Here is a 14001-nt window from a genome sequence, read left to right on the forward strand (position 1 = left end):
TACTCACTGAGAATTAACATTTAAAACATCACTACAAAGGAGATTAGGCTTTTGAAGGATTTTTGTTTTGCATGGTCAAATTTGCTTGACTTTCTAAGGGTATGTTGCAAATGGGCAAATGAATAAATTGCCAACATCATTTGTGATTCTCATCATCTTCTGGATGCTGAATGCTTCAAAAGATTCTTTATTTTCGTAAATTTGATGTTTGCATGATTTTACTTGAAAAAACAAGCAAAATTGTTGAATTGATATCCCACGCCAAACAAATTTTGTTTATGGATGGAAGCAAATCCATTGATGTACAATATATATAATAAACAAAATGAAGGTTAGAGTAATAGCTTTTATGCAAGGCCATTCTTCTCATTGATATATATACATTCATGAAGTTTCATGTTTAAACATTGTTGGCGTCGCTCTGGAAAGCGGCGACTAGTATGTAATGCTTTTTTTTTTTCGCTTATGGGAGGAGAAGTTATTTTACGGACCAATGTATATATTTTTGTTTTAAAAATATCTTGCATAGTGGTAATTTTTTGCGTAAATTAGTGTGAATAAGTACTGCATTTGTGCCTATTACATTTATTACAACATGTATTGCCAATAATGCAAAGCTAATTGTTTTAATTAATAACTGATCCACAACTGATCACAGGGGAAAGATCACCGGGACTGGGCAAATATGCGAAACTTTTTGGTTTTGTATAAAACCATAATCAAAATCTATTTATTTTGTGGTTTTTCTAATTTGCTTATTTAATGGAGAATCAATGTAGTACAATATTTGACGACCTAACGCGCAAGTAAATTTATTTGAAGGCGTAGTGGTACGAAAACGTACAATGTATTAGTTTATTAATACACATAAAATAACGATCGCTATACACAACTTCACCAAATAGCAGTACATAAATGATGTCAGCCGGAAAAGCTCAGTTGGGAGAGCATTAGACTGAAGTTGTTTACGCAACAATCATCTAAAGGCCCCTGGTTCAATCACGGGTTCCGGCACGAACACAACAGTTCGGCGGCTGACAATTTTTTTCAGTCAGGTTAATAAATATAATAAAGCTTTATTTTATGTAGACATTTTAAAATCCATTTTACTTCAATTGGACATTTTTATTAAAATTAATGGATGCCGCGTGGTGACAATGTTAATTAAAATTTCTTACATCACTTAAATATCTAAATAAAAAATACGCGTGTTTTTATATTAACAAATAAATGCAAACAACAGATCTATTATCCATGTATTTTTATGGTTGTCTATCATAGGCCCTAAGTACTATCCCTACCACACGTATTATTGATTGTAACAATGAGTTGCGATAAAGGAAGCAGCCGCTTATCAAGATTAAGCTGTGTCCCAGCAACCCGTTTCCCTAGAGTCAAGCACTCCTCGGAGCTTGTTTTTTTAAGAACTACGTATAGAGCGCGAAGCGCAACATGTATTACTATCCAGGTGGTATGGTCCTTTTAGCTTTATCAGACAATTACGTCTATAGTTATCTTCCTTAGAATTTGAGAAATTTTGAAATCGTTCGAAGTCCAAAATTTTCATCCAATTGTTCCCAAACTTGCACAGGTTTTTTTTATCAATTAGGACCCAACCCAAACTCTATATGAGCAATATTGGACCATAAGTCCAGATTATGTCTCTTTGAATTTAAAAATAAAAGTGAAAAACTGCTTGGTTAAGTGATTATGTCAACATTTTTCATCAGATTCTTTTCAAACTTACAGTGTCTTCATATCAATGAGCATTTTTTCCTCATTTAAAATGAGAAACATTGGGACAATAAGTCCAGATTTTTTTCTCTATTAAATTTGATAAAATAAACAATTTCAGCTTGTTTAAAAGATTTCACAACTTTTTTCTGAATCTTTCCAAACTTGTGTTTTTATATCAGTATTACTCGAATCCTATTGAAAATGATGAATATCGGAGCAATAAATCTATTATGATCTTTTACTGAATTTCAAAGAATTGTGAAATGCAGCTTCTTTATGCAATTTACAGTTTTCATTCAATTTTTTTTTCAAACTTTTTAAGTGTTTTCATAGCAATGTGTACTCAACCCCTATTGTAAATGAGCAACGCAAGAATACGTTCAGAATCATCTCCCCTTGAAGTTGAGAAAAATATGAAATTACGCTTACAAGATGAAGCAGATTTTTTAAAACCTACACAGTTCTGTTCAATTAATGAAAACTGCACACGGATGCCAGTTAAAAAAAGGAAGCCAATGTAAATAAAATGAACTATGAAATATTTGGGGGTTACAACACAATTTGGGGGTTATAACACAACACCATAAATAATGGTTATTTGGGGGTTATAACACAAAATTATAGATAATGGTTATACCAGTATCTTTTTCTATTTTGTTGGAAATAATCGGCCAATATACTAATATTTACAGTAGAAAAAAATTGTTCCATGTAACTTCATTGAGTGCCTTTTACACTGAAATTCCCGACGCCCTTTGATGCTTTGATTCAATACTTATCTTGTATCATATCTGAGATAAAGCCTTGAAAAGGGAAATATTCTATATTAAGAGGGTGTAGGGTTATGGTTCTTAAGCATGGACCCTCTTTTCATTGATCTCTACACATCCATGTTGAACTATTGTATCTCATGTGAGATATAGCCATAAAAAAGTTCCATTTTACAAAAACAGCAAAGGATAATAACTCTTATTTAAGAAAGTGTAGGTTTATGGTTCTGATGCATGGCCATTCTCCGTATTGATATCAATACACCCAAGAAGTTACATGTTGAAATCTTGTATTGTATTTGAGATATAGCCCTGAAAAATTACATAATACAAAAAAACAAAAGGCAATTACTTTTTTTGAAGAAAGTGTAGGGTTATGGTTCTTGCGCATAGCACTTCTCCTTATTAATATATATACACCCATGAAGTTTCATGCTGATACCTTGTATAGTTTATTAAGCATAGCCATCAAAAGTCTGTGGCAGACAGACGTACTGACAAACTGATGGACAGACAATGTCAATTGTAAATCCCTCCGCCTTTGGCAAGGGAATATGCACCTTCCATCACTGTCCATTTTGTATTCCATAGCATACTGCTATAAGAAACTCACACACATTTCCATGCTACAGTACTAGTCTATCGCCTGTGTCTCACCTGGGTGTACTTCTCATGAGCCAATAGCCAAACAGCTTTAGGGTCTTGATCCGGATTGCTTCAGTCGGAGAGGCTAGCAGCTTGAACACAGTCCTGAAAATGTAATCAGTACCATGTGTCAGGGAAAATGTAAACTTGCATTTTATTCGAATTTATAAATTTATTTGTGCAGCAAGCAGCATTTAAAAACTGGTCACACAAAGAATTGGGATTCTTACAGCATAATCACATATATGTATGACCCCTAATGTCAACATATTCATTAATGTATAATCTTTATGGCTGATGTTTTTGTTTGTAATTAAACAAACCAAAATATGTTTCAATTTGTAAGAATGCATATAGTTTCATGGCGCTCAGCAACTGAGTTTACTTTTTTCAGATTATAAACACAACAGAAAAACACCATCTTTGTGTTCTAAAAAATATACAGTAAAGTCTAAGTCATGGCTGATACATCTTTTAAACAGCAAACGATGCAAATCAACACTTAGTCCCTTCCATTGAAACATTTAAGCTTCACTCTAGGCAAACCAGGTAAAATGCATGTGTGTTAAGTGTCATCCCAGATTAGCCTGTGCTGTCTACACAGGCCAATCAGGGACAACACTTTTCGCTCTAATGGTATTTTTTATCTAAAGGAAGAAATCTGTTCCTAGTGAAAATCCAGTTAAGGCAGAAATAGTCATTCATGTTTAGCCTGTGAATTCTGAATAGGCTAATCTGTGACGAAACTTCACACAAATGCATTAAACCCCGTTTTCCCAGAACAGACCTTATTCCACAATTACCTTATTCCCAGCTTGCTGTCAAAGGCAGGCACCATGGAGGCTGGATGCTCGGCCATCAGGCTGACCAACAGGTCCAACACATCCACCAGATTGTCATCCTGAATACACACAGTTGCAAGGGTAAAAGGATAGTCAAGGTAAAGGGTAATACTAGAAAAAAATAGCATTTTGTATGATCCTCTTACTACGAAATGGATCTTCTGCCATATACAGCCAGCGTAGCTCCTTACCAGCCTGTATGGTCTGGGCTAACTTGTCTGCTTCAAAGACCATGAAACCTTGCGGGACTATCGCAAACAGCAATGCTCCTGATCAGTCTGCACAATAGCACGGCTAGTCTGGAGCTATGCAGGCCGCATATGTCGTAATATTTTTTTTGCATTACGCAGGTTATATGATATTGAATTACAGTTGTATCAGTTCATGAGTTCAGTTGGCTATAGAACATTTAGTAATTTTATGTAAAAGGATGTTATTCACCACAAAAATATCAAGTGATTGGTCAATTTGACAATGTAGCCAATGAAAATTCACACAATTTTATCTTTTGCATGTGTAATATAAAACAATAACTATACTAAATGGCTGTATGAAGTGAAAAACATGACATAGCATGTGATAAATACATTGTATAATGTTGAATATATTGACAGTAATTAATTGAAATGCAAAGTAATATTAGGGGCCTCAGGCTCTGTGAAAATTTTAAAGGGCGAGGGAGGGAGGTTCAAAACAAATGTGAAGCAAAGTCACTTTCATGTATAACTTGGGACCACATGTTTTTTACAATTCAACTCTGTTTCAATGCTGTCAGCGGTATCCACGGATCGTATTATATCCAGATTGCAATATATCTTGTCAGGTCATTCATGCATGTATATGTATGGATAAGCATAGTTTGGCAATTTTAAACACAATATTTACCTACTCTATTGCATCATGAGTTATATCCATATATTTTGCATTGGTATTACATTAATCATTAATCCATGTAGGTATGTGCAAATGCATATAATTAAATTTGTCAGTCCGAAAAGTATTGCCAAGATTTATTGTTCATGATAGATGACAAAATCTAGATACAAATAAACAGTCCTTGTGTATTTGGTGTAAATTCTTTGTACTGATCAAAAGCATGCAAAAATCAAAAAGATATCATATCACATCATTCTGCCTTGTGGAATGCAAAGGCTTACATATATGAAAGCTGAATAAAAACTGCACTGTGAAGGGGAGACAACCAACTCAAAGATCTTTACTTTTGGATAAAAAATTGGTAGTGCTAAATACTGTGGAAACTTTTCCTCTTAATAAAAAAACAAGTGTTTAAAGTTGTATCTTACCCGTAAAAATTGTTTGATATAAGTCAGTATTGATCTGTGACATTTAAAGGTATTGTATACCCGTTCATGTTGGGACTGTGTGTATTGGGCAGCCTGAGCACTGATTGGCTGATATGATTACCAAGAAAAAAGTAATTGACAACTGGCATCATGTCAGTTCAAAGCAAATTCATTAGAGAATGTCTTCATAGGTAAAATGCAAAATGATCTTTGCGGGTTATTGTTTGTCACAGTAAACAAGCTAGAATGTGATGTACAATGAAAGCAATCAATCTGGACCAAACTGGATTTATGAATATTGGATTATACAGAAAATAAAAGTGGATGAAAAGATGGGGTCCACTGGGGACTCGTGATATATTGAACATCACGATATAACGGTGTGGCAGTGTTCTTAGTAGTGTCTTCATTCTATAGACAGAGGGATCTGGGATATTCATGTGAATTTAAGATAGGTCACAAAGAACATTCTTAATGTACCATGACCTGTGTCAAATAGTTAACTTTAATTTCAAACAAAATATATCAAACTAATCCGTATAAGATATTCATGTCCAGAAGTATTTTGTGTACTCTGTGTTAGTATAACAGTCCAACACATGCCATAGATTTAGTCCCATTCTGAGAAAACTGGACTTAATGCATTTGGGTAACTGGTTGCCCAACATTAGGCTGTAAAGTCTGCACAGGCTGTTCAGGGTTAACACTCCATTTTTGTTACAAAGAAGTTTCTTCAAAACACAAATCCAGTTCAAGCTAATCTGGGACAACTCTTTACTCACATTAATTAAACCATATTTCACACAGTGAGCTACCTCATGAAGTGTACACAGGTAGTTGAGTATGTCCCTACCTCATGAAGTGTACACAGGTAGTTGTGTATGTCCCTACCTCATGCAATGTACACAGGTAGTTTAGTATGTCCCTACTTCATGTCGTGTACACAGGTAGTTGAGTATGTCCCTACCTCATGAAGTGTACACAGGTAGTTAAGTATGCCTCTACCTCATGAAATGTACACAGGTAGTTGAGTATTTACCTACCTCATAAAGTGTACACAGGTAGTTGAGTATGTCCCTACCTCATGTAGTGTACACAGGTAGTTAAGTATGTCCCTACCTCATGAAATGTACACAGGTAGTTGAGTATTTACCTACCTCATAAAGTGTACACAGGTAGTTGAGTATGTCCCTACCTCATGTAGTGTACACAGGTAGTTGAATATGTCCGCACCTCATGAAGTGTACACAGGTAGTTGAGTATGTCCCTACCTCATGTAATGTACTCAGGTAGTTGAGCATGTCCCTACCTCATGTAGTGTACACAGGTAGTTGAGTATGTCCGTACCTCATGAAGTGTACACAGGTAGTTGAGTAAGCCCCTACCTCATGTAGTGTACACAGGTAGTTGAGTATGTCCCTACCTCATGTAATGTACACAGGAAGTTGAGTATGTCCCTACCTCATGAAGTGTACACAGGTAGTTGAGTATGTCCCTACCTCATGTAATGTACACAGGTAGTTGAGTATGTCCCTACCTCATGTAGTGTACACAGGTAGTTGAGTATGTCCCTACCTCATGTAGTGTACACAGGTAGTTGTGTATGTCCCTACCTCATGTAGTGTACACAGGTAGTTGAGTATGTCCCTACCTCATGTAATGTAAACAGGAAGTTGAGTATGTCCCTATCTCATGAAGTGTACACAGGTAGTTGAGTATGTCCCTACCTCATGTTGTGTACACAGATATTTGAGTATGTCCCTACCTCATGTAATGTACACAGGTAGTTGAGTATGTCCCTACCTCATGTAGTGTACACAGGTAGTTGAGTATGTCCCTACCTCATGTAATGTACACAGGTAGTTGAGTATGTCCCTACCTCATGAAGTGTACACAGGTAGTTGAGTATGTCCCTACCTCATGTAATGTACACAGGTAGTTGAGTATGTCCCTACCTCATGTAGTGTACACAGGTAGTTGAGTATGTCCCTACCTCATGTAGTGTACACAGGTAGTTGAGTATGTCCCTACCTCATGTAATGTACACAGGTAGTTGAGTATGTCCCTACCTCATGTAATGTACACAGGTAGTTGAGTATGTCCCTACCTCATGTTGTGTACACAGGTAGTTGAGTATGTCCCTACCTCATGTAATGTACACAGGTAGTTGAGTATGTCCCTACCTCATGTAGTGTACACAGGTAGTTGAGTATGTCCCTACCTCATGTAGTGTACACAGGTAGTTGAGTATGTCCCTACCTCATGTAATGTACACAGGTAATTGAGTATGTCCCTACCTCATGTAATGTACACAGGTAGTTGAGTATGTCCCTACCTCATGTTGTGTACACAGGTAGTTGAGTATGTCCCTACCTCATGTAGTGTACACAGGTAGTTGAGTATGTCCCTACCTCATGAAGGGTACACAGGTAGTTGAGTATGCTCTGCAGCTCGTCGTCCTGTACCCCCTGCCCCTTCAGCAGCAGCTGCTTCAGATAGAGAAGCATGAAGGACCTCAGCTTGACGATCTCGTCATAGTCAGGCCGCATGCCATCTAGAAGGGGGAAAATGTGAGGAGAAATGAATGCATTGACTATATGAACTAGACCTATGAACTTCAGCTTTTTTTCAAAAACTTAACTTCGCACAACTATTGGACAGAGGCATGTTTACCATGCCTATTGCTAAGCTCAAGGGCACATAAGTCTGGAATAAGTGGATGAACTGCACATGAAAATGATGTCCTGCACATCTGCACTTCACGGTTTTTACCAAACAGAACAAATGCTTTGTCATCAACATGACTTACAATAGCTTATCGGACAGAGTTTAAAGCAAAAATGCTATGATATCCAATGTTTCTCACCAACAGCCTTGGGTGTGATGCCACTGCGGTCCTTGGGGTTGATAACCCAGTAGTAGTACTTGAGCGTGTGCATAGTCTGCAGGACTGCGCTGACCCGCCGAATGTTGGTGTAGATCTGTGCGTCGCTGATAAAATCTGTCGCCAAGTAACAGTACAGCTTTGTCTGCACCTATAAGCGACACAGTTCTGTACATTTAACAAATATCAAATGTGTGCCATAATTTATTTCAAACAATCAATACCTCTTCACAATTCTGTAAAAGGTGATGGAAAGTTTAAGCAAATTCATAAAAACTTACTTAGCCTTAAACATGTAGAGCAGCGAGCTCATGAGATCTTCTACCATAAACTAAGGGCCCTGGTTGCTTCTTATTTTGCTTCTTGGAGTTAAATAATACAAAAGGTGGGTTTTTTCAGCGTTTTCAATGGGTTAATATTTCATCGGTTAAACCCGTTTTAATAATATCATATTTATCCAAACAGATGTGTACACATATTTATCCAAACAGATGTGTACACATATTTATCCAAACAGATGTGTACACATATTTATCCAAACAGATGTGTACCATATATTCATTTTAACAGATTAGTATCAAATATTTTACAAACAGATTTATAACATTTATTTTCTCATTCAGATGTGCACCATATATTGGTTCAAATATTGATTCAAACAGATTTTTACTATATATTTGAGCCATGCTCTGTGTAAAAGGTTTTTTATGGATGTGTGTAAAGTGTTGTCCCAGATTAGCATGTGCAGTCCCTACAGGCTTATCATGGACCACACTTTCAGCCTTAACTAGGTTTTTGCTAAGAAGACACTTCCTTTATACAGAAAATTAGGGATGCAAGAGGTTAACCGGTTAACCTACCAAAACTATCAGTTAACAGGTTATATGTTCGGGAAAAGGTTAACCTGGAAAAATATATTTATGTTATTTTTTTCATGGAATAAATTGTACGATTTTACTTTTGCGCATGACAAACTGCCAACTTGCCCTGGCTACAAGTTAGAACAACATGCTGTACCATCGACGATAATAAATACGTGTCAACGTACTAAAGCAATAAATTAATACCTTTGTGATAAAAAATAGGGGGTACGTTTTGATAACTGACACTATTGTTTTGTTTGACTCGCGAAAATTTTCCTAGCAAAATGCGGGGAGTCAGATTAGCGAAGACGTAATTGACACGTTTATTAAACTCGCGATAAAAAACAGTTGAGACATTGGACAGCTTATTTTGGTGTTTTGTTAACCGATATCCAACACTGATTGCTTGCGAAATTCTATGTTAATAAGTAACAATTTTATCAACAAGAGCACCGCCTTGCGGGTGCAGACAGACCGCTCATCTATTTTCTTTTTAAAGGTGAAGGGACTCTCAATTTCAATCACAAAGGAGGGAGGGGTAGAGTGAAGAGGGGTGTATAGTGTGGGGGTGTAGACATTTATTACATTATCTTCCAAAAATGCAGAAAAAAATCAAAATAATCGGGGGGGAGGGGGGAAGGGGGGGGAGGGGGGGTGTGGGGTGTGGGGGGGGAGGGGATTCTTGGATGCGATGATTGGAAGGTATTTCAAAAATAAAATAATACAAATAAATATTTGTGTTTTTTAACCGTTTCAAAAAAAAATTGATGGGGGGTGGGGTGGGGGGGGATAATGTGAGGGTGTGGTGGTCATTTGTGAGATGACCTTAAAAAAAAAAATTAGGGGGGGGGGGAGGGGATTCGGGGGGGGGAGGGCACAGGGGATGATTTTGATTTGGGTGGAGTCTATTGTGGTATGTCAGGTAAGAGTAGTTTTGTCAAAGTATCAATCAAATCTAATCATAAATAAAGAAGTTATGGCAATTTTAGCAAAATTTAATAATTTTACCTTGATAGTCAAGGTCATTCAAAGGTCAAGGTAAAATTCAACTTGCCAGGTACAGTAACCTCATGATAGCATGAAAGTATTTGAAGTTCGAAAGCAATAGCCTTGATACTTTAGAAGTAAAGTGGATCGAAACACAAAATTTAACCATATATTCAAAGTTACTAAGTCAAAAAAGGGCCATAATTCTGTAAAAATGACAACCAGAGTTATGCAACTTGTCCTTTTACTGTACCCTTATGATAGTTTGCGAGTGTTCCTAGTATGAAAGCAATATCTATTATACTTTAGGGGTAAAGTGGACCAAAACACAAAACTTAACCAAATTTTCAATTTTCTAAGTATAAAGGGCCCATAATTCCGTCCAAATGCCAGTCAGAGTTACATAACTTTGCCTGCACAGTCCCCTTATGATAGTTAATAAGTGTTGCAAGTATGAAAGCAATAGCTTTGATACTGTAGGAATAAAGTGGACCTAAACACAAAACTTAACCTAATTTTCAATTTTCTAAGTATAAAAAGCGACATAATTCTGTCAAAATGCCAGTCAGAGTTACATAACTTTGCCTGCACAGTCCCCTTATGATAGTTAGTAAGTGTTGCAAGTATGAAAGCAATACCTTTGATACTTAAGGAATAAAATGGACCTTCACACAAAACTTAACCAAAATTTTCAATTTTCTAAGTATAAAAAGGGCACATAATTCTGTCAAAATGCACGCCAGAGTTATCTAACTTTGCCTGCCCAGTCCCCTCATGATAGTAAGTAAGTTTACCAAGTTTGAATGCAATAGCATTGATACTTTCTGAGATAAGTGGACCTTAACGCAAAACTTAACCGGACGCCAACGCCGACGCCGATGCCAAGGTGATGACAATAGCTCATAATTTTTATTCAAAAAAAAGATGAGCTAAAAATGGCATTCGTAGTAAAAATGTTGTCGAGTTAACGTCATTTTTGATTATCAGAAATGAATATTATTATAATTTAAGTCCAACGATTCCACCATTACCATCCGCTGCAAGTGTTATTTAAGAAAGCAAATTATTAACTAGTGAAATAATTAAACATCAATTAAAAATATTTAAAAAATACATGTAAAACCGTGAAATTTAGTATAAGTGTTATTACTTAAAATTTGCGTGCTATGGTACGTTAAACAAACATACGTAACTATCAGTATTTGAGAACATAATACTTAGTTACTTCGCTATTAAATAAATGTACTGATTAAAATATTTAACTTACATTTTTGTTCAAAATTAATCTAATTTGCATTTGTGTCCTTTATTTTACCCACATTTTTTAATTGTATAATGAACATCAAATGACAATACTTTGGCTACAGACGCTAAAATGCAAACAACAAAATATGCAATTATCGAATAAGAAGAGATGCGGATCGTTGAAGACACATGACCCTCTTTACGTCGAATTCAAAGGGAAAACACATTTCTATATTGAGCCAATTTGAGTTTCAAAAATTAAAACAGAATGAACATAGGAACACACCATTTTTGTGAGCGATACAATGCGAACGTAATATGAGTGGCCCAACCAAAAACGGTAGATAACACATGAAAATGAAATGTGAAATTACTTTTGTTTCTACCGAGCGGTTCAAGGGGTATGAAATTTTTGACGTACTATTAATCATTTTAACTAAGTATAAGGTGTTTCCATTAACCGGTTAATAACCAGTTATGGAAAAAGTTTAACCGGTTAATGATTGTTGTAACCTCTTGCATCCCTACAGAAAATACAATAAAAGCTTTGCACGTATTAAGCATAATAGATTGTGACATTTTGTTTGTTTGACAGTTCTTTCAAGACAAGAAACCGTCGGAGACGGGTGATGCTCCCCAAAGTTTTTTTTGTCACAATATTGCACTATATATTCAGATAAAAGGAAAAGTAGTTTGGGGGACAAGAATTGCACTATATGTACAGTTCATAGAAAATTTCAAAGGGCCATAACTCTATGAAAAATCATCCCACCAGAACCGGCTGATAATATGCACATCTCCTCTTGGTAGTGAAGCTTCCCATAAAGTTTCATTGAATTCCCGTAATAAGTTGCTGAGAAATAGCTCGGACAAGAATTGCACTATATGTACAATGGAAAATTTCAAAGGGCCATAATTCTGTGAAAAATCATCCGACGAGTTCTGGCTGATAATATGCACATCTCCTCTTGGTTGTAAAGCTTCCCATAAAGTTTCATTGAATTCCAGTCATAAGTTGCTGAGAAATAGCCCGGACAAGAATTGCACTATATGTACAGTTAATGGAAAATTTCAAAGGGCCAAAACTCTGTGAAAAATCATCCGACCAGAACCCGCTGATAATATGCACATCTCCTCTTGGTAGTGAAGCTTCCCATAAAGTTTCATTGAATTCCAGTCATTAGTTGCTGAGAAATAGCCTGGACAAGAATATTGCACTATGTGTACAGTTAATTGAAAATTTCAAAGGGCCATAACTCTGTGATAAATCATCCGTCCAGAACCTGCTGATAGTATGCACATCTCCTCTTGGTAGTGAAGCTTCCCATAAAGTTTCATTGAATTCCGGTCTTTAGTTTCTGAGAAATAGCCCGGACAAAAATTGTGCACGGACGGACATACGGACGGACAGACAAAGTGGCGACTATATGCTCCCCCCAAAATAAATTTTGGGGGAGCATAAAAACCAGAGTGTGAAAGCACCATAAGTTTTTATTAAGTTTTCTGCATATTTATTTAGCATATTTTTTACTCGTCCTGGTATCAATTGAGACTGCCTGCAAAGCTTATATCCTATGTGAATTTTTCAATATTAATAGACAACATGTAATTAGGATGCATAATAAACAAGAGTAATTGTGTTTAATCTTTTGTATATATATATATATATATATATATATAAATATACAAATGTTCTTATACAAACTTGCTATCGAACCAATTATCAAGACATCCTGATATACTAGTGTTCATCGACATCCTTAATATAAAAGCCGAGTTCAAAACCAGGTCATATAAGGTCAAAACCAATAGCATGCCTAAGCCACCTACCTCCATACAGGAGTGTATCCAGAGTGCAGGGTTAAAGAGAATATGGTCAAACAGGTGCTTGAGCAGCGTGCCCCCAGTGGGACACTTGACCAGATAGTTGGTCAGGTTGAGGAACACCTCTAGCACTGCCGGGGTGATGTGGTCCCTCGAGGACTGAAATGGAAACTGGCTTATTATGTGATTAATACATAGCTTAACCGTTTCGCTCTCAAGTACACACTTTGACGCATGTAGTCTCTTGAAAATCTTATTAAATTTAAGAACTTTCTTACTAGATTCAAGGTTCAAAGGATTCATTTCCAACCCTTAGTAACGGATGAGCAGCAAACAACATAAAACCTGAACAGACTGCAAGTTACTCACAGGCTGTTTTGATTTTATGCTGGTTGCATATAGACAGTTTCAATTTGTCTCTGAGAAGGGTTAACCAAAATATGCATGCTGGCATTAATTAACGGAAAAAGTAAGAACTACTTGGGTGATTTATCCAGTGGGAATATAATCTGCTTAATACGTGGGCTTCACAAAAATATAATTGCTGCATAAGTAAACAATAGTTACAACTAGATAACATTGACCAACACTCTATAAATGTGCAGAAGCGTTCTTATTTTATGGTGAAGTGTATTTTCCACAATAAATAATACTCTTTTAACACACTTAAGTGAATTAATGCAGGAAAAATGTATGTTTTCCTATTACAAATGAAAATAAAGTTTCAATAACAGAGCATTTACTGTGCATTAAATGTGTAGTTAATACACTTTTTCGGAAGAAAAAGTAAGCTAAATGCATATCTCCACCACATAATAAATGAAAAGATTACTTAACAACAAGAAGCTTTGAAAACCCTTAACCTGATTTGCTCTATGGAGCTCCCTCGACTGGGAGTCA

General features: G+C 36.2%; 1 protein-coding gene across 3 annotated transcripts in view; it reads right to left on the reverse strand.

The window, feature by feature from the left end:
* LOC127841632 (neurobeachin-like) overlaps positions 1-14001 on the reverse strand; it is a 232466-nt gene that overhangs the window by 158733 nt on the left and 59732 nt on the right. For all 3 annotated transcript variants that reach the window (XM_052370615.1, XM_052370614.1, XM_052370616.1), the window contains 5 exons: positions 13108-13260; positions 8165-8333; positions 7710-7852; positions 3956-4053; positions 3165-3257 (listed from right to left, as the gene is read on the reverse strand). In XM_052370615.1, the coding sequence (XP_052226575.1) occupies positions 3165-3257; positions 3956-4053; positions 7710-7852; positions 8165-8333; positions 13108-13260 (656 nt within the window). The remainder of the gene's footprint in view (positions 1-3164; positions 3258-3955; positions 4054-7709; positions 7853-8164; positions 8334-13107; positions 13261-14001) is intronic.

The sequence above is a fragment of the Dreissena polymorpha genome, chromosome 8 (assembly GCF_020536995.1).
Source record: "Dreissena polymorpha isolate Duluth1 chromosome 8, UMN_Dpol_1.0, whole genome shotgun sequence".
NCBI lineage: Eukaryota > Metazoa > Mollusca > Bivalvia > Myida > Dreissenidae > Dreissena > Dreissena polymorpha.